General features: G+C 43.7%; 1 protein-coding gene across 1 annotated transcript; it reads right to left on the bottom strand.

Annotated features, from left to right (window-relative positions):
* Positions 1-14928: 14928 nt before the first annotated feature.
* On the bottom strand, positions 14929-21519 carry LOC141173068 (fish-egg lectin-like). The gene is made up of 4 exons (XM_073657705.1): positions 21366-21519; positions 21037-21264; positions 18255-18588; positions 14929-15275 (listed from the first exon to the last, which is right to left on the bottom strand). The coding sequence occupies exons 1-4, from the start codon at positions 21457-21459 to the stop codon at positions 15113-15115; spliced, it is 819 nt and encodes a 272-aa protein (XP_073513806.1). The 5' UTR covers positions 21460-21519; the 3' UTR covers positions 14929-15112.
* Positions 21520-21727: the final 208 nt, after the last annotated feature.

Consider the following 21727-nt stretch of genomic DNA (forward strand, 5'->3'; position numbering starts at 1 on the left):
TCACGCCTTATTTTACGTCATTTACCGATCCCAGTAAATAATCTGATCGTTGCGTTGTGCGGGTCGTTACAATTAGAGGGACATCAAATATGTTCATGTTATTTGCTGATGTTTATTTATTTTTTTAAAAATGCATTAAAACAACATTGTTTTTTTCATTGTAAAGTGTTTTTCATTTATATTTTTTATAATTTCATAGGATGAAAAAAATCTCTTATTCTCCCTCTAGAATACAAGTACATGCATTGTACACAGCAGTGTATTTCTATCAGTATAATCTGCCTGTTGAGTCAGAGCCTGCAATACAGATCAAGTACATAAAATTCTCCCCATGTCTCACTAGAGCTTGTGGTTCAGTAGCATAGGCTTCTATAATGTTAATGTTGAGGGTTAGAGCCCTCAGATGACTCACAGAAAAAAAAAAAAGTTTTTTTTCTAATTGCTTATTATTAGTGATGAGCGAACACTAAAATGCTCGGGTCGAGCACATTGGAATACTCGGGTGCTCAACCCGAGCAGCGAGCCCAATGTAAGTCTATGGGAAACTCGAGCATTTTTCAAGCGGCTCCCCCCGGCGGTCTGCAGAGGGCCTAAGAATTGCCCAAATCGATGGGAACAGTGCTCAAATGACATGGGAACAGCATGGGGAAGACCCCTGGAAGCATTTCTGACTCCCAGGTCACTGCTGTCAACAACGTGGTCAGAGTATTACGCCACTTTTAGGGACTCACAATAAAACATACCAAAACTAAACCAAAATGGATTTTTCTGGGAAATATGTTAAGAAACTTCCTTTCCAGGGTAATGACTTGTATATAAAGCACAATAAATAACCAAAAACAAAAATGCTCCTCCACACCTTGGGCTATGTTCACACGTAGCGTTTTTTATGCGTTTTTTTCACTTCTGCATTGCTTTCAACCGTGACAAATGCATTCACTGTGAAATGTCATTTTAACATTTTACAACCTTATCTGGCCATGTGGTGTGTGAGATATCATCAGACACATCGTGTTTCATTTATGAAGGAGGGACTCTGAAAGTCACAAAGCCTATTTTTATAGGGCCATCAGGCGGCCTTTACTATTCTTAAAGGACCAGCAGTCGGCCCTCACTATTCTTAGAGAGCCATCAGCCGGCTATGTTTTATTGTTCCCATTACTAAATAGTGGGTCTCCTATACTGTTATTGCGTATGCAGTGAGTGGCAGGGCTGCCCAATATTTAGACACACACCAATACCACTTTAAAAATTTGGATGCACCCCAATACCCCTTTGAAGAGACTTAGAGGAGGGCCTTCTGAAAACAATGTTCCCATTATTAGGAAGTGGGTCTCCCATTGTGTTTGCCTATGCAGTGAGTGCAAGAGTTGCCAAAAATTTGGAGGCACTCCAATACCTCTTGAAAGAGACGTGGAGGTCAGAGGGCCTCCTGAAAACAATGTTCCCATTATTAGGAAGTGGGTCTCCCATAGTGCTGGCCTATGCAGTGAATGCAAGGGTTGCCAAAAATTTGGAGGCACTCCAATGCCCCTTGGAAGAGATGTAGAGGGCCTCATGAAAAAATGTTCCCATTATTAGGAAGTGGGTCTCCCATAGTGTTGACTTATGCAGTGAATACAAGGGTTGCCAAAAATTTGGAGGCACTTCAATGCCCCTTGGAAGAGACATGGTGGTCAGAGGGCCTCCTGAAAACAATGTTCCCATTATTAGGAAGTGGGTCTCCCATAGTGCTTGGCTATGCAGTGAATGCAACGGTTGCCAAAAATTTGGAGGTACTCCAATGCCCCTTGGAAGAGACGTAGAGGGCCTCATGAAAAAATGTTCCCATTATTAGGAAGTGGGTCTCCCATAGTGTTGACCTATGCAGTGAATGCAAGGGTTGCCCAAAATTTGGAGGCACTTCAATGCCCCTTGGAAGAGACATGGAGGTCAGAGGGCCTCCTCAAAACAATGTTCCCATTATTAGGAAGTGGGTCTCCCATAGTGCTTGCCATACAATGAATGCAAGGGTTGCCAAAAATTTGGAGGTACTCCAATGCCCCTTGGAAGAGACGTGGAGGTTAGAGGGCCTCCTGAAAACAAGGTTCCCATTGTTAGGAAGTGGGTCTCCCATTCTGTTTGCCTATGCAGTGAATGCAAGGGTTGCTAAAAATTGGGAGGCACTCCAGTGTCCCTTGGAAGAGACGTGGAGGTCAGAGGGCCTCCTGAAAACAATATTCCCATTATTAGGAAGTGGGTCTCCCATAGTGCTGGCCTATGCAGTGAATGCAAGGGTTGCCAAAAATTTGGAGGCACTCCAATGCCCCTTGGAAGAGACGTGGAGGGCCACATGAAAAAATGTTCCCATTATTAGGAAGTGGGTCTCCCACAGTGTTGACCTATGCAGTGAATGCAAGGGCTGCCAAAAATTGGGAGGCACTCCAATGTCCCTTGGAAGAGACGTGGAGGAGGGCCTCATAAAAAAAATGTTCCCATTAGAACATATTGTATAAAAAAATTTTTTACGGGCATCATAAACACCCATTAAAAAAATTATGTGGGTGTTGCATCACGGACCACAGTCACCCTGGTGATATGGTGGTGGAGGATGAGGAGAAGGAGGAGGACAAGAGCAAATAGCCAAAATCAGGAAGCGTATACCCATGTGTGGGTGTGAAAAGGTGCATGGGAATACACCTCCCAAAAAAAGACACTGGATTGGAGTTTATGTTACGCTGCTATCATTCGGTGGTGTTGAGAAGTCTGGCCATATCCAGCCATTGTTCATTTTTATAAGAGTCAGCCTGTCAGCATTTTCAGTTGACAGGCGGATGCGCTTATCAGTTATAATTCCACCAGCGGCACTAAAAACCCACTCTGATAAAACGCTAGCGGCAGGGCAGGCCAGGACCTCCAAGGCATAGAGAGCCAGTTCATTCCACGTATCCAGCTTGGATACCCAATAATTATAAGGCACAGATGAATCACGGAGGACGTTGGTATGGTCGGTAACGTACTCCCTCAGAATCTTCCCAAACTTTGCACTCCTTGTGAGAGTACCCCGCGCCTAAGGGCCTGTCCGATGGGAGGGTCTGAGAAAATTCTCCCAGAACTTTGACAGTGTTCCCCAACCTCTGCTGGATTGAAGTTGTGTCTCTCTCACCTGTACTCCTTGGTTGTCCAACAAAGTGTGCCCTCTGCCCCCAGCGTTTTTAGATGGGAATTTTTTTAATAGTTCCGCAACAAGGGCCTTCTGCTAGAGCCCCATTTTTGTAGACCTGTCCGCCTCTGGAATAAGAGATATAAAGTTCTCCTTGTAGCGTGGGTCTAGAAGTGTCACCAACCAGTAATGACTGTCACTCAAAATTTTGAGAACGTGAGGGTCATGGGAAAGGCAGTGTAACATAAACTCGGCCATGCGTGCCAGGCTAATAACAGGCAAGACTTCCGTGTCCTCACCAACAGGATGACTGACCATGCTCTCCTCCTCCTCCTCCTCTCTGTCTTCTGGTCATCCACGCTGAACAGACGGTATGACAGCTGTGCAGGTAGTACCGTCTATAGTGCATGAAGCTAGCTCCTGTCCTTCCTCCTCCTCATCTTCCTCATTGTCACCCAATCCACGTTGGGATGAGATGAGGCTTGGCTGTGTTTAATCACCCTGTATATTTCCTTATTCCATCTCATTGTGCTCCGCCTGCAATGTATCCTCTTTGATTGTGAGCAGAGAGCGTTTCAGAAGACAGAGAAGCGGGATGGTGACACTAATTATGGCGTCATCGCCGCTCACCATCTTGGTGGAGTCCTCAAAGTTTTGGAGCATGGTACATATGTCTGACATCCATGTCCACTCCTGAGGTCTTATGTGTGGAATCTGAATTGAATACCGACGGACCTTGTTGATGCTGGTACTCAACAACTACCCTCTTCTGCTCACAAATCCTTCCCAACATCTGCAGTGTAGAGTTCCAACACGTGGGAACATCACACACCAGTCTGTGAGCCGGAAGCTGCAAATGCTGCTGAAACACTGCAAGGGCGGCGGAAGCTGTAGCTGACTTTCTAAAATGGGCACACAGGTGGCGTACTGTAACAAGCAGATCCGGCAGCTCCGGGTAGGATTTGAGAAACCGCTGAACCACGAGGTTAAGCACATGGGCCAGGCATGGTACGTGTGTGAGCTCACCTCGCCTCAGAGCCGCCACCAGGTTCCAGCCATTGTCACACATGACCATGCCTGGCTGTAGGTTCAGCGGTGTGAGCCACAGATCTGACTGCTCTTTCAGAGCTGTCCACAACTCTTCAGCATTGTGTGGTTTTTCACCTAAGCATATTAGCTTCAGCACAGCCTGTTGCCGCTTGGCCGAGGCAGTGCTGCAGTGATTCCAGCTTGTGACTGATGTGGTCATTTCGGAGATGGAAGCTGAAGAGGAGGAGGAGGCTGAGGAGGATGAGGTGTAGGAGCTGTAAACTGTGGGGGCAACCCTGATTGACCTAGGGCTCGCAATCCTTGGCGTCGGGAGGACATGTTCTGTCCCAAGGTCCAACTGGGTCCCTGCTTCCACTATGTTAACCCAGTGTGCCGTCAGCAAGATGTATAGTCCCTGCCCACAAGCACTTGTCCACGTGTCCGTGGTTAGGTGGACGTTGAGAGCACGGCTAATGTTTTGGGACATGTGCTTGTGTAATGCAGGGACGGCACACCGGGAGAAATAGTGGTGGCTGGGGACCGAGTATCGAGGGATGGCCGTCGACATCAGGTTGCGGAATGCTTCCGTCTCCACGTGCCTTAAAGGCAACATTTTGAGCGCAAGCAGTCATGAAATGTGAAAATTTAGTAGTGTGGCCTGTGGGGCGTTGGCTGCGTATTTGCGCTTGCGTTCCAAGGACTAGGGTATGGACAACTGAACGCTGCGCTGGGACAAGGACATGGACGTGCTTCCTGATGCTGTTACTTGAGAGTGTGCAACGACAGGTGTAGGGCAGGAGGCATCTTCGCTTGCACCATGGACAGGGGATTGGCTTGCATGCACAACAGCGTAAGAAGCAATGGTGCCACCCGCAGACACTGTTCCTGGACCCTGGGGTTTGGCCCACAAAGTCGAGTGCTTTGCTGCCATGAGCCTGATCATGCAGGTGGTGGTCAGGCTGGTCCTGCCTGTTGGGGTGCCCTGCCTCCCTCCCCCTGTGTGCTGCTGTCCTCGCTCTGCATGTCCTCCTGCCAGGTTGGGTCAGTTACTATATCTTCCACCACCTCGTCTTCCACTTCCGCACCCTGGTCCTCCTCCTGACTTTCTGGCAATTGTGTCTCATCATCGTCCACCTCTTGTGACACTTTCCCACCGTCGCCTTTGTGTGACCGTGGCTGCTCAAATATTTGGGCATCGGTACACGCGATCTCCTCTTGCCCCGCTTCAAGTGGACCGGGTGAGAGGCCCGAATCTATAAATGGAAAAGTGAACAGCTCTTCAGAGTGTCCAAGTGTGGGATCAGTTGTCTCTGGGTACTCGGCATGGTGGGAGGAAGGAGGATCAGGGTGAGGAATATGCGATCCAGACTCACGGCTACTGAGACTTGACCGTGTGGTGGTGGTGGTGGCTAAGTGACTGGAAGCATTATCCGCTATCCAACCAACAACCTTTTGACACTGCTCTGTGTTCAATAGTGGTGTGCTGTGGTCCCCTAAAAATTGGGACAGGAAGGTCAGGCGAGAAGATGTGGGTGTTTGTTGTGGCACAATTTCGGCTTGCCCACGGCCTTGTCCTCAGCCTCTGCATGCACCATTAGCATCACGTCCAGTTCCCCGTCCCTTGCCACGTGCCTTGCCCATTTTAAATGGAGGACAGTATCTTCCACGCTCACTACAAATGACTCACTTTGGAGCGAATTTATATGTGATCCGTGTGACGGAGAAAACAGAGTTTTAAATACCTGGCCTGTAGGTAAGTAGTTTGACCAGCAAACTGCTGTGAATTGCATCACTGACACACTGAAAACATTTTTTATTGGAGGCCAGAAATGGCAGTATTTTTTGAAAACATATATGTGATCCGTGTGACGGAGAAAACACAGTTTTAAATAGATGGATTTTTAGCGCTGTAATATGGAAAGGACCTGGCTGTATTCTGCAGTGCCAACAAGCAAATGGCGCAGAAAAACCATGTTTTCTGGATTGCTTTTTAAGCAAATAATGAGGATTAAGATGCAAATAAAATTGTCAGAACTGGAATGGAGCCTCTTATGCTATGTGCACTGCGGTCTGCAGTATATATATATATATATATATATATATATATATATATATATATATATATATACCGTGCCTGCCTATATACACTGCCTGCATGATATCTCTGCAGATGGATTAGTTAGTCCTCAAAAGGACTGTTTGTTAAGATGGATATGTGTAATGTACGGTTTTTCTCCTTACACTACCTAATACACAAGCAAATCTCTTCCTGACACAGCAGCAGCACCTATCCCTACACTGTCTGATCCGGGGTGACTGTGACGAACATGGCTGTCGCCAGGTCTGATATACACCTGATGACGCTGTGCAGCCAGCCAATCACTTTAATGCCCACAACCAACATGGCTAAGGCATTACAGTGCATGGCAGGCAATCCCTGCATGTTCATTGGCTCTCTAAGGAGCACCAAGCATGCAGGGAGGGGACCCAAGTTCCCGCCCGAGCAACCCGGAAATACTCGCCGAGCTTGTCGAGCACCATGATGCTCGGGCGAGTACCGAGTAGTGGCGAGCACGTTCGCTCATCACTAGGTTGTAAAATGTTAAAATGACATCTCCAGGTGAATGCATTTGTCACGGTTGAAAGCAATGCAAAAGTGCAAAAACGCATCAAAAACGCTAAGTGTGAACATAGCCCAAGGTGTGGAAGAGTATTTTTCTTTTTGGTTATTTATTTTGCTTGATATACAAGTCATTACCCTGGAAAGGATGTACCTTAACATATTTCCCAGGAAAATCCATTTTGGTTTAGTTTTTGTATGTTTTATTGTGAGTCCGTAAAAGTGGCGTAATACCTCTGACAACGTTGTTGATAGAAGTGACCTGGGAGTCAGAAATGCTTCCGGGGGTCTTCCCCATGCTGCTCCCATGTCATTTGAGCATTGATTTGGGCAATTTTTAGGCCCTCTGCAGACCGCCAGGGGGAGTCGCCTGAAAAATGCTCGAGTTTCCCATAGACTTACATTGGACTCGTTGCTCGGGTCGAGCACCCGAGTATTCCAATGTGCTCGACCCGAGTAACGAGTACCCGAGCATTTTAGTGCTTGCTCATCACTAATGAAGAGTTCATTGCTAGGTGTAGGGATTAGGGGTGGTTGGAAAAGGTGAAGGATTAAGGGGATGAGAGTGAAAACAAAGACAAACATTGTTTACTGTGATTTAGTATCCAGTTACCTTCAGTTCACTTGAGGTTCTATTCAGGATTAATTCATATTTCTCACACTTAAGCAATGGAATACTTAAGGTGATGGACATAGACTAAAGTCTAACAGACTCCTAGTTCACAATATATTTGCAACAGAATGTATTCAGCTGTGAACCAGAGGGGAGTGGTCTGTGCTCATCTTGATCAGCTGATTAAGGCTGAAACAAATGCTGGATAGTTGATGGACACAGTTGAACTTTTATATATTTTTTTTATATATTGTTTAAAACATTTTTTTTCCTTTTTATTATATTTGTTAGTCCCCGTGGGGGACTTGAATCTGTGTTTGTGCTGTATATAGAAGAAATCACAGTCTCCTGTGAACACCAGCCAAGGGCTGATATTCACAGGAGTACCATCATGACAGGTACAAGAGTTTTTTTGTACCGCAGTACTATAGTATTTCAGTATATACTAAAATCGGTAATTCGATCACAGGTTTTTTTTTTTGTTTAAAAAAACAAAAAATTTTATTTCTTAAGGCTGTTCCTGCATCTAGGTAGTAAGCTTGGTTCTGCTCCATTATCTAGGTAGTAAGCTTGGTTCTGCTCCCGTATCTAGGTAGCAGGGCTGTGGAGTCGGTAAGCCAAACCTTCGACTCCGACTCCTCAATTTCCATGACTCCGACTCCACGCCTCCGACTCCCTTATACATGGCTCATGTTTAAGTGATAAATTTACTGTAACATAGATTCATCTCAGCTAAAAGTCTAGACCCTTAGATCAGGAATAGGACAGACATTTATAGGACATTTCATAACTTTCCCAAATTCTTATGAAAAAATATTCCCCACAAACTGCATTGAGCTACTGTACCCAATTTATTATATATTTTAGGAGTCGGAGTTGGTCCATTTTATACACACTCCGGCTCCACCAAAATGGGCTCCAACTCTGACTCCACGACTCCGACTCCACAGCCCTGCTAGGTAGTAAGCTCAGTTCTGCTCCAGTATCTAGGTAGTAAGCTTGGTTCTGCTCCAGTATCTAGGTAGTAAGCTCGGTTCTGCTCCAGTATCTAGGTAGTAAGCTTGGTTTTGCTCCCGTATCCTCGGTAGTAAGCTCAATTTTGCTCCCGTATCTAGGTAATAAGCTTGGATCTGCTCCCGTATCTTGGCAGTAAGCTAGGTTCTGCTCCCGTATCTAGGTAGTAAGCTCGGTTCTGCTCCAGTATCTAGGTAGTAAGCTTGGTTTTTCTCCAGTATCTAGGTGGCAAGCTTGGTTCTGCTCTGGTATCTAGGCAGTAAGCTCGGTTCTGCTCCAGTATCTAGGTAGTAAGCTCGGTTCTGCTCCAGTATCTAGGTAGTAAGCTCGATTTTCCTCCCGTATCTAGGCAGTAAACTAGGTTCTGCTCCCGCATCTATTTGGTATGCTCGGTTCTCTCCCGCATCTAGGTAGTAAGCTCGGTTCTGCTCCCATATCTAGGCAATAAGCTTGGTTGTGCTCCTGTATCTAGGTAGTAAGCTCGGTTCAGTTCCCGCATCTAGGTAGTAAGCTCGGTTCTGCTCCTGTATCTAGACAGTAAGCTTGGTTCTGCTCCCGCATCTAGGTAGTAAGCTTGGTTCTGCTCCCGTATCTAAGCAGTAAGCTTGGTTCTGCTCCCATATTTAGGTAGTAAGCTTGGTTCTGCTCCAGTATCTAGGTAGTAAGCTCGGTTCTGCTCCAGTATCTACGTAGTAAGCTCAGTTCTGCTCCAGTATCTAGGTAGTAAGCTCAGCTCTGCTCCCATATCTATGTACCAGTCACTATTATTTTTCAAACCTGCTATCTCTGCTGCTTTATTGCATCAGCCAGGAATAAGCAGACTAAAGATAGGCCACCGTAAGTCGTGGGCGAGAGCTTTCTTATTCTCTCCCAGGTTAAAATTTGCCAGCCAGCCCCTGATGACAATATTTACTGCCTGGGACCTCCAGGGACTAAGATATCCAGTAAGTTGGGGATCTCATAATCTTCTATAAAGACCTAGCACATCCCACGACCAGCCCCCCACATGAGCTCACCAAGGGGAGGTAAGTAGGTGTAACCTTGATCTAATAAAAATGTCAGTTTGAGTGTCTGTCATCGTTTATTCTGTAAGACATATTTCCTTGTGAAAGTGTTCCATATTTCCAATCAGAGTGCTTCCCTCCTCAAAGATGAGAGCCATTCCTGCAACATCAGGTTTAGTACTTCTCTTTCCATATTCCATATTTTTTATGTAATTGTATATATTGTATTGTTTTGTTCCCATTTTGTGTTTATTTATTTTACTCACTTATTTAGCACCATTAATTTCCCAGCGCTTTACAGACATTATGGGCACTATCCCCATTGGGGCTCACAATCTACATTCAATATCAGTATGTTTTTGGAGTGTGGGAGGAAACCGAAGAACCCGGAGGTAACCCACTCAAACACGGGAAAAACATACAAACTCCTTTCAGATATTGTCCTTGGTGGGATTTGAACCCAGGACATCAGCGCTGCATCCTTGTATATTTTTTATAAAGATTGCCTAAGTTTCCGGATTAAATATACAAAATCTAATAGCTCTGTTCCTCTTGCTCTATAAACCGCACCTCTGAAGCCTTACACTACCTGTAACTGGTGTCCAATCGGTCTCTATAAACAATTAATAGTGGCAGCTAGTAGTTCCCTTTTGTTATTGTGTAGTTGGCAGTGACCTTACCGGGCTATATATATTCCATGCGTTGGAATCGGAGGTGTATATACCACACACTCACTGTGAGTTTCCCAATAACCGACCTAGTGGTGGAAGCAACCCCGGCCTCGTCCATCACTCACTAATTGTCCTGATGATTGGACACAGTGGACTTGCATCTCCTTGACAAACTGGTGACAGTGGTGGTATCTGCGCAACTCCCTCTGCTGTTATCACTGACAAACTGGTGGCAGCGGTGAGATCTGCGTGACTCCCCCTGCTGTTATCTGTGACACTAGTGCAATAATATACACCTGAGTTTTATATTATTGTTAAAATGTGGCTTTTAGTCAGTTATTGGGCAGGAAGGAAAGGCAACTTGACAGGGACGAGTGACAGCTGGCCTTGCCATGAATTTGGGAAGAGTTCTGGGAGCAAAAATGGGGAATGCTTCCTAGTCAGTGAGTTTCTTGCTGTTAGCTAGAGTCTGAGAGGCAAGGAACAAGGTCGCATATTGGGTGTGTGTGGAAGGAAGGAGACATAGGTAGCAAGCTGCAACTGTATTGAAAATATATCTGTTGGATCTAAACACAGCAGATAGGTTTGGTTACCCTGGAAAGCAGAGAAGAAAAACTGAAATGCGAGCTTGGCTTGAGAAGTACTGAGTTTATGGTCTAGAAAGGTATAGCTGTGGGTTAGTGGGGACCCTGAGACAGCACAGCAGATGATGGGGACAGAGGCTACGTGTAGACCGGACTGGATGCATTAGTGAAGGAATACTATATTTGCCAACCTGGGGCATGTGTACTGCACTGAGGTGGGCTGTAGAAGGAAGAAAAGCTAGCTGGAATAGAGGCGTAAATTGACTAAGCTGTATAATTGAAATGTTTCATTCAAGATATGTGCCGCCACAAGTAACCTTTGTGTGTGTGCCTCTGCTGGAAACGTTTCACTAGTGTCTAGGGTTGCAGTAAGAATCCTCGGCCCTTGCAACTCTTACGACCCATTCAGATGTCCATGTTTTGCATGCAAGTTCTAACGTGTTTTCGGAGCTAGAATTCGTCTGTTCACATGTCTGATTTTTATTTTTGATTTTTTTGTAGACTGTGCGCTTTGCACAAAATCATGTAGACATGCCCAATATTGATCGAAGTATTGAAAGTCATCCAAATGCTGTTTGTTTTTCAGACGGCTAACAGAAAATAGAGAAACAATTTTTCTCTACTTATCTGAAAATAATTGATGAAACTCAGACAAAATTCGGAAGACACTCTGATAAAACTCTTAACAAAATCACTGGTGAAACTAAATAGTGGGTGAAACTAAGACCGGCTTACTGATATGTGAAAAAAAATGAAGGTCTGAATGAATTTAGAGAATACAGGGTGGTCCATTTTGTTTGCTTTTTAGCTGACCCAGGGGTTAACTATAGCGGTCAAACCCTGGAGTCTGAGAAGTCTATAAAGTGCTACAGAGCGGTAGTAGCGACCAAGCTGCTTTCCGGTTTCGCTCTGGCACTTCACAGACAAGGGGTGTCCCAGTCCCAGTGTGCTGTAGGGTGTGGGGTGTATCACACTCACTTTTAGGCTGCAGGTCTCCGCTGCCTCCAGGCCTCCATCCTCAGAAGCTGCCACACACAATGCATGGGGCACCAAGATCTTTGTAACAGTCAAACATTTACTATACAGTCCAAGTTCATTGGGTGGGTACAGTTGGGATAGGGCACAGCAATTCGCACTTCCTTCCTCCTTAGTACAACTCCTCTTCAGTCCTGCCACCCGTTTGTCCTGGACTATTCCCAAGCCTGCTGACTCCATTAGCCTCGGGGATTCATTGTCCACTCCGGCAGTGCACCCGGGACTGTCCACCTGTCCCCCACGTAATTCCACCCCCCCGGCCCAATGTCATGATGTCAGAAGACCAAGCCCACTCCTTGGTACCTGGCCCATGTCCTAGACTCCATACACTTTAGGAATGTCCACCAGGAAACTCTATTTGGCCTCCCACTGCCTCGAACGGTTGGCCCATGCTGCCCCTAGCAGCCCACCGCACCTGAACTTGACCTCCACTAAGCCCTTCACTAACTGACACTGGACTCCCTCTAACCAGGAAGTGCCCCCCATTTATCAGCACTAGTGCCCACCCACTGGGCTTGCCCTATCCTTAACCATTTCCTATCTTATACGCTAAACCTATTATCCTTATTCTATATCGTATGCTATACTCACATTTATGCATTAACACTTTACATACTGTACATCACCATAATACATTACATTAGACACACATTACTTTTAAATATTAAACCGCACAACGGTATTCACATGGCGTTAAAAATGTAATTGAATGTAATTGAATCAAAGACAAAATAATTAATAAAAAAAAAATTGTGAGTCAAAAAAATTCCAGCACACCTGCCGAGTGTTCTGAAGTCTAATCAAATGATCGGTCAGTCACCAAACAAGCTGACGATTCTTCGTTATGGTTGACATCGGCCATTACATTCAAACTTTATCTAGTGTGTAGGCGCTTGCCTGGTCCTCTCCATTGCCAGGAAGCCATTCTTCAAGGACTGCAGATGTTTCGTTTTTTAGTTTGCTCAGTTTCTTCTCCAGCAGTGACATCTAGCGGTCACTTTCCTTTCCTTCATCCTGATGTCTTTTATTGTCTAACTTTTTATTAACTCTTCAGATGTCTACCTCTGACCCAGATTCTAGACAGGTCTCCTCTGAAATATGTCGGGAGATTCTTCAAAAAAGTCCTTCTTGTCACGCTTGTGCTCCTCAGCCCCCATCTTGGAGGTATTATAGTATTAAGGTGTTAAGGGGATAATTTAGTTTTTTTCTGGGTCATTTCGGCTTTGGAGGTTGGGTGGGTGATCTTGGAGTTGATGGCAAAATTCTGGTGGGAGGTGGTTTCATCTGGAAGATGGTACCCTCTAATTGTTTTAGCCTGGTGGAGTTTTGGGAGTCTTCGAGGTGGGGTTTCCGGTAGTCGTTGGTATGGCAATGGGTCCCCAGCACTCTAGATGCTCCCCAGCTTGTGGTTGTGACTTGGGAAGATAGGGGTAATGCAGGAACGTTACAATTTGGCACCTCCAAGTTTTGGAGCTGTAAGAACCCCCTTACCTCAAATTGCTTGTTTTACTTATAATAAAGGACGTTTTGGCCAATTTACTCCACAAGGCTTATATAAGGGTGTCAGTCACAAGGATTCCAGTAGTACACCATGTAAGCACCCAGGGACAATAATTTTAAGGGGGTACTCAGAAGGTTATTATAATAGGGAAGCATTATTATTATTGTCTAGGATCAAAAAAGGCACTATTACATTCTAGCATGCACACATAGGGCCTTATCACTTTCTAGGGAGCATCATGGGAGAAAAAATTCTATGTGGCACACAGGGATCATTATTAGTTTTGAGAGTGTACCTACTGTTTGGTGAAACTGAGAACATCACTATTATTGTGTGTGGCACAAGAGAAGTGTTATATCTCACCTGGTGGATCCTCATAGTCCTTGGTGAGGATGAGCAGTTGCGATGCAGCACGGACAGATGACGTTGGTGCAGCGGGGAGATCCAAATGGGACAATGGAAGCTGTGGTGGAAGAATGGTGACAGGAGGAGAAAACAGAAATAAAGGAGACTTCGCAATGAGAAACCGGCTGTGCAGAGTGGAGGACAGAGCAGTCTGTGTTGTATCCAGGAGAGGTGAGAAACAGGATGATATTTTTTAATGTTTTGGACACAATTTGGTGGCACTTAGAGGCAATATTGTAATGACGCCACTTCTGAAGTATTGGGGTAACAGCAGGTGCAGTGTTGGGGCAAATGGGGCTGCAACAGGCATATTTGGGGTAGCAGCAGGGTGAGTTTGTGTAGATTGGAAATGGTAAGGACTAAGAAGGAAGCATAAGAAGGGACCTCTGCAGACACCAGTTACGGCTGGAAGAAGTCTTCATGGTGGTCTGGGCCAGATGGCAAAAATGAATGATGAAAATCGCTGGATTTAATTGCACTGTTTTATAATCTGCAGAGCTGGCATCTACTACTATATGGTCAATGTATGGTGGTAATATTGGTCTTTTTATAGTGTTTATGTTTTGTGACAGTTTGGAGCCATTCAGTCACTCTTTATTCGTAGGCATATAGTGGTATTATTTATTTTGTACAGTGTCTTTTGTTCGGCAGTAGTATGGTAATATTATCCATTCACTGTGTAGTGGTCACGGTGTGGCCATACAATCTGGTCCTAGTATTGTAGTATTATTAGTAATATTGGTCTTTCTAGAGTGTTTAGTGATGTATCTATTCTTTATGTTAGTGTATTAGTAGTGGTCATGGTGTGGCGATATTATTATTTTTACCTAATATGGTGGTATTATTGGTAATGGGAAGCTTTGTTCATCACAGTATGTAGGGATTATTTAGTCCTGGGACAGCATGTTATGAAATATTATATAATTAAATGTATACAATTTTATTCTAGTTGGTGGGGGGACGCATAGGGAGAAATATCGTTGTGGGCTTGCACCCCTAATGTTTTAGGACCCTAGCAGCCTCCTGTGATGACACAGCGACAAATACGACTTTTGCAGTATGTGATTGGCTGCAGATTTCTTCTTTTCCAATGACTTTTTTTCATAAAAACTCACAAGAAATCAGTGTTCAATCTACAGCAGAAATACATTGCTTTTTTATTTTTTTTCCTTTACTCCTGGAGGGGGCAGTATAAAGTCACCATTGCCCAGTAGATCTTTTGCTTCCGGCTGTTGCACAACATAAACCTTTGCTGCACTAGGACATTGGGGAACTACTACTTTTACATATCGAGCAAGAAAAAGAGAAAATAAAAGTATCAAAAGACAACCTTTATTTCATGCGGAATATACTACGGAAAATAAAGCATTTTTTTTTCACTTTTTTTTTAGTTTATTTTTGTTTGTTTTTACTGCCCTCTAAAAAATAATTTTGTCCGGATCTACCCCTGGATCACGTGCTACGAGTTAGATCTGTCGCATATGTTCATGGTATCTAAAAACAGATTGAGGGAGTGCGGGCGTCACATTTATAGATGGCTCCGCTCTGGGTGAGAAGCCACAAGTCTCCTTGATCATAAGTTACATGTCGGAAACTGCCGGCGATCTCCAACCGGGTCCAAGAAGTTCCAATAGGATTGTCAGCCGAGATCCCATCCCTGGAATAGAGAAAGGCAGATGATTACTCAGATCTACAATGGTGGCAGAATGATTGCTAGATAGGAAGAAGTGGCCCCACATTATTATTATTATTACATTAATATTATTAATATTTTTATATTATTATTATATTATGTATTATTGTATTATTCTAATTATTATTTTATTATTATATTATTATTATAATAATATTATTATTATATTATTGTCATATTATTAGAATTATATGATTAGTATTAATATTATTATATTATTAGAATTCTATTGTTATTGTTATATTGCTATTATTTTATTATTCTATTATTATTATTAGAATTATACTATAATGATTATTATATTAATATTATTTTATTAATATTATTATTATTACTTAATCAATACGTCACAATATTCTAGCCATTCTGCTAATAGGAGTGCAATAATTGAATTTCATGTGCAGCAAAAATCTAGGATGAAAAAGTTGCAAACTTTTGTGCAAACTACATTTTCTTTAAATCTTTTTAAAAAGAAAATAAACAGAACACTTAAAACCAAATACATGCGCCCCCCCTATCGTATGCCCCATCCCACCCATAATTCCTAACCAATCATTTATTTATAAAGAGCAAAAATAATCCTTCCTCTCCCCCTACATCGCCAATGACAATAGTTCTTTACAGGTCCCCTCTACCTAAAGTTTCCACAACTTTGTAAACTTTTTTTGATTATTAACATTGCGATATGATGCCTACTTATAGTACAAGAGTAACTGCTGTGATTGGAGAATCAAGTTCTGCGCCCGCTCCAGTCACCCCATAACGTAATAGTATATTATAGAGCCAGGAGGGGCTGGTTGATATCAGATCTCTAACTTCCATCCACCACTAGAGGGAGCCCACTGCTTACAGATAATTATAACTCTCATTGAGCTGCACAAATCCATATAACTTCCATCCACCATTAGAGGGAGCCCACTGCTTACAGATTATTATAACTCTCATTGAGCTGTACAAATCCATATAATTTCCATCCACCACTAGAGGGAGCCCACTGCTTACAGATTATTATAACTCTCATTGAGCTGTACAAACCTATATAACTTCCATCCACCACTAGAGGGAGCCCACTGCTTACAGATTATTACAACTCTCATGGAGCTGTACAAATCCATATAACTTCCATCCACCACTAGAGGGAGCCCACTGCTTACAGATTATTATAACTCTCATTGAGCTGTACAAATCCATATAACTTCCATCCACCACTAGAGGGAGCCCACTGCTTACAGATTATTATAACTCTCATTGAGCTGTACAAACCTATATAACTTCCATCCACCACTAGAGGGAGCCCACTGCTTACAGATTATTATAACTCTCATTGAGCTGTACAAATCCATATAACTTCCATCCACCACTAGAGGGAGCCCACTGCTTACAGATTATTATAACACTCATTGAGCTGTACAAACCTATAAAACTTCCATCCACCACTAGAGGGAGCCCACTGCTTACAGATTATTATAACACTCATTGAGCTGTACAAATCCATATAACTTCCATCCACCACTAGAGGGAGCCCACTGCTTACAGATTATTATAACTCTCATTGAGCTGTACAAATCCATATAACTTCCATCCACCACTAGAGGGAGCCCACTGCTTACAGATTATTATAACTCTCATTGAGCTGTACAAATCCATATAACTTCCATCCACCACTAGAGGGAGCCCACTGTTTACAGATTATTATAACACTCATTGAGCTGTACAAACCTATATAACTTCCATCCCCCACTAGAGGGAGCCCACTGCTTACAGATTATTATAACTCTGATTGAGCTGTACAAACCTATATAACTTCCATCCACCACTAGAAGGAGCCCACTGCTTACAGATTATTATAACTCTCATTGAGCTGTACAAACCTATATAACTTTCATCCACCACTAGAGGGAGCCCACTGCTTACAGATTATTATAACTCTCATTGAGCTGTACAAATCCATATAACTTCCATCCACCACTAGAGGGAACCCACTGCTTACAGATTATTATAACACTCATTGACCTGTACAAACCTATAAAACTTCCATCCACCACTAGAGGGAGCCCACTGCTTACAGATTATTATAACACTCATTGAGCTGTACAAATCCATATAACTTCCATCCACCACTAGAGGGAGCCCACTGCTTACAGATTATTATAACTCTCATTGAGCTGTACAAATCCATATAACTTCCATCCACCACTAGAGGGAGCCCACTGCTTACAGATTATTATAACTCTCATTGAGCTGTACAAACCTATATAACTTCCATCCACCACTAGAGGGAGCCCACTGCTTACAGATCATTATAACTCTCATTGAGCTGTACAAATCCATATAACTTCCATCCACCACTAGAGGGAGCCCACTGCTTACAGATTATTATAACTCTCATTGAGCTGTACAAATCCATATAACTTCCATCCACCACTAGAGGGAGCCCACTGTTTACAGATTATTATAACACTCATTGAGCTGTACAAACCTATATAACTTCCATCCACCACTAGAGGGAGCCCACTGCTTACAGATTATTATAACTCTGATTGAGCTGTACAAACCTATATAACTTCCATCCACCACTAGAGGGAGCCCACTGCTTACAGATTATTATAACTCTCATTGAGCTGTACAAATCCATATAACTTGCATCCCCCACTAGAGGGAGCCCACTGCTTACAGATTATTATAACTCTCATTGAGCTGCACAAATCCATATAACTTCCATCCACCACTAGAGGGAGCCCACTGCTTATAGAATAATGTAGCTCCTATTGCCTTTATTACAAATCCATATGCAGTGAGCTCCCCCTAGTGGTGGCTGCAGATATCCAGAATTTTCAAAACTCTTATCCCCTGATATAGTGTAAAATCATAGCTACAGAATGTTGACCTACGAGCAGAATGTCTTGTAGCTGAATTTATAGGTAATGATTTTAAACCTTTTACCTTTTATACACCATTCCTTGGGCGTTCACGCCATATACGGAACCATCGGTGGCGACCTCCACCATGACCAAACTGCCTTCTATCTGCTGCCACCGACTTCCTCTGCAGGCGCTGGGCTGCACATCATAGCGGTAATAGATGTTATTGATGCCGTTCACACCCCAGCATCCATTGAGGCCACAGGTGTAGTATTTCAGACCCCCGTCTAGTTGAATAAAGGGCAGCACTGTAGCTCTGGACAGTGTGTCCACTTGGTTCAGGCAGTAAATCCAATCCCATAAATTAGCTCCAGACACAAATTTATCTCCACCCGCATCTATCTGTTTCAGACTGCCTACGGGAACAAAATCAAGGAGAAATGTTAGAAGATTGTGCAGCGATGGGATCTGTACGTAGGGCATTTAATGCACCAATACAAGTTGTCACCATTAGATGGCACTGTAGTACTATTGAGAGCCTGGTATGAGCAAATGGCTGCAGAGAAGTGTGATTTTGGAGGGGTGGAGCGCAGCCGCCTGAGAAACTTTAACAAGTAACTAAACTTTTACTTCTTCAGCAAAAAAAAGTTATAAAACTTTGCAAATCACACTTTATGAGGGGATTTGTCTTTTTGCTATTAAAAAAATTGCATATAAGTAACATCTAAATTTCTGCTTTTTTTTCCGAGCCTGTTTTCCTGCCTTCAGCTGGAGTACACATGATGGCAGTGACGGGTCAGCTATGCGCCTGTGTCACTAAATCTAGGGAAAAGCTGCTGCAGGAGATTGTTCTTCTTATCAGAACAATCAAAGGAAGAGACAGGAGCTGAGCTGACCCTTCACTGCCATCATCTGTACTCCAAATGAATACGTACTGATATCAATGCAGCTGAAGGCGAGTAGACTGGAGAAAAGCCGAGGATTAAAAGCCTTCAGCTACATTGATGTCAGAGCGTGATTATTTGGAGTACAGCTGATGGCAGTGATGGGTCAGCTCAGCACCTGTGTCACTAAATCTGGGGAGAAGCTGTTGCAGGAGATTGTTCTGATAAGCAAAACACTCAGAGGAGGAAACAAGCGCTGATCGCTGCCATCAACTGTACTCCAAATGAGTATGTTTTGATATCAAGAAAGCTGAAGGCAAATAGACTGAGGAAAAGCAGAGAATTGGAAGCCAATGTGCCTGCCTTCAACTACATCAATATCAGAGCATACTCATTTGGAGTACAGATGATGGCAGTGATTGGTCAGCTCAGCACCTGGGTCACTAATTCTGGGGAAAAGCTGCTGCAGGAGAGTGTTCTCTTGAGAAGAGACAGGTGCTGACCCATCACTGCCATCATCTGTACTCCAAATGAGTATGTACTGATAACAATGTAGCTGAAGGCAAAGAGTATTGGGAACAGCTGGGAATTGGAAGCCAATGTGCCTGCCTTCAGCTGTATTGATATCAGAACACACTCATTAGGAGTACAGATGATGGCAGTGATGGGTAAGCTCAGTACATGTGTCACTAATTCTGGAGAAAGGCTGCTACAGGAGATTGTTCTGATAAGAGGAGACAGGGGCTCACCCATCCCTGCCATCATCTGTACTCCAAATGAGTATGTTCCAATATCAATGCAGCTGAAGGCAGGCTCATTTGCTTCCAATCCTCAACTTTTCCCCTGTCTATTTACCTTCAGCTGCCATGATATCAGAACATATTAACTTGGAGTACGGGTGATGGCAGTAATGGGTCAGATCAGCACATGTGTCACTAATTCTGGGGAAAATCTGTTTCAGGAGATTGATCTGATAAGAGAAGAAGATGACAGATGCTGACCCATCACTGCCATCGTCCGTACTTCAAATGGGTGAATTCTGATATCAATGCAGCTTAAGGTAAATAGTCTGGGGAAAATCAGGGGGTTGGAAGACAATGTGCCTTATTTCAGCTGCATTGATCTCAGAACATACTTTTTTGGAGCACAGCTGATGGCAGTGATGAGTCAGATTAGCACTTGTGTCACTAATTTGGGGAAAAGCTGTTGCAGGAGATTTTTTGATATGTTCTCAGATCAAGGAAGCAGAAGGGAAAAAAAGGAAAATCAGAGGATTGGAAGCCAATGTGCATGCCTTCAGCTGCATTGATATTGGAACATACTCATTTGGAGTACAGATGATGGCAGTGATGGGTCAGCTCAGCACATGTGTCACTAATTCTGGGGAAAAGCTGCTGTAGGAGATTGTTCTCGTAAAAGGAGACAGGTGCTGACCCATCACTGTGACCCATCACTGTCATCAATTGTACTCCCAAAGAGTATGTACTGATATCAATGCAGCTGAATAGACTGGGGAGAAGCCGGGAATTGGAAGCCAACGTGCCTGCTGCCAGCTGCATTCATCAGAACACACTCTTTTGGAGTACGGATGATGGCAGTGATGGGTCAGCGCCTCTCTCCTTCTCATATTAAAACAATCTCCTGCAACAGATTTTCCCCAGAATTAGTGACACAGGTGCTGATCTGACCCATCACTGCCATTATCCGTACTCCAAATCAATATGTTCTGATATCAGGGCAGCTGAAGGCAAATAATTAGGGATAAGCAGAAGACTGAAAGCTAATATGCTGCCTTCAGCTGCATTGATATTGGAACACACTCATTTGGAGTACAGATGATGGCAGTGATGGGTCAGCTTAAAACCCATGTCACTAATTCTGGGGAAAAGCTGTTGAAAGTAGAAAACTGCAGTGGCCCCTGAACTACGATTAACAGGGTCTAAATTAGGAGCTGACAAGTTATCTAAGGGGTCTTCTTACCTGCTACAGACACCCAGTTGTTATCTTGCCACTTATAGATGATGTTCCCCCTGTTGACCCCCCAGACTCCGCCAGGACCGACCGTTACATGGATCAGTTTTCCAGGAATTTGCTTCCAGTTATCGCCCATCCATTGGTAGATGTCGTCACCAGAATTTACCCCATAAACCTGACCGGCGCCAGCATCCACCTGCTTCAGGTTCCCAGGTATCTCCTTGCACTGCAGCTCTGAAAAGAGAAGACATGGAATGAAGAAGATCACAGTAAAAGCAAATAATAATGCACAAAGTTCTGCAATGTCTAAACTTCATAGACAGACAGATGTCAACCTGCAGCAGACGCCGCTCCGGTGCTCAGCAGCAATAGACCGAGGATCTGGATCATGATGACTCCTTGTGTGAAGAGCAGCAGGTTCTTCACCATTTATAAGCCGCCCGAACTCCTCCCCAAGACACCTGTAAAACAGGCAGGGACTAGTAATGACTCAAAGTCTTCGAAATATTTCTAATGTAAATATATACCGTGGATTGCAAAAGTATTCACCCTCTTGGCATTTTTTCTTGTTTTGCTACCTAAGAACCTGAAATTTCACAGGTTTTTTTTTAGAGTTTGCATCAGTTCATGTAAAGAACATGCCAACAGCTATGAACATTTGGCTTTCTTTTTATTGTGAAGCAATCAACAAATAGGA

This window comes from Phyllobates terribilis, unplaced genomic scaffold (genome assembly GCF_046119375.1).
Source record: "Phyllobates terribilis strain yellow unplaced genomic scaffold, ASM4611937v1 Scaffold_12__6_contigs__length_324123572, whole genome shotgun sequence".
Taxonomy (NCBI): Eukaryota; Metazoa; Chordata; class Amphibia; order Anura; family Dendrobatidae; genus Phyllobates; species Phyllobates terribilis.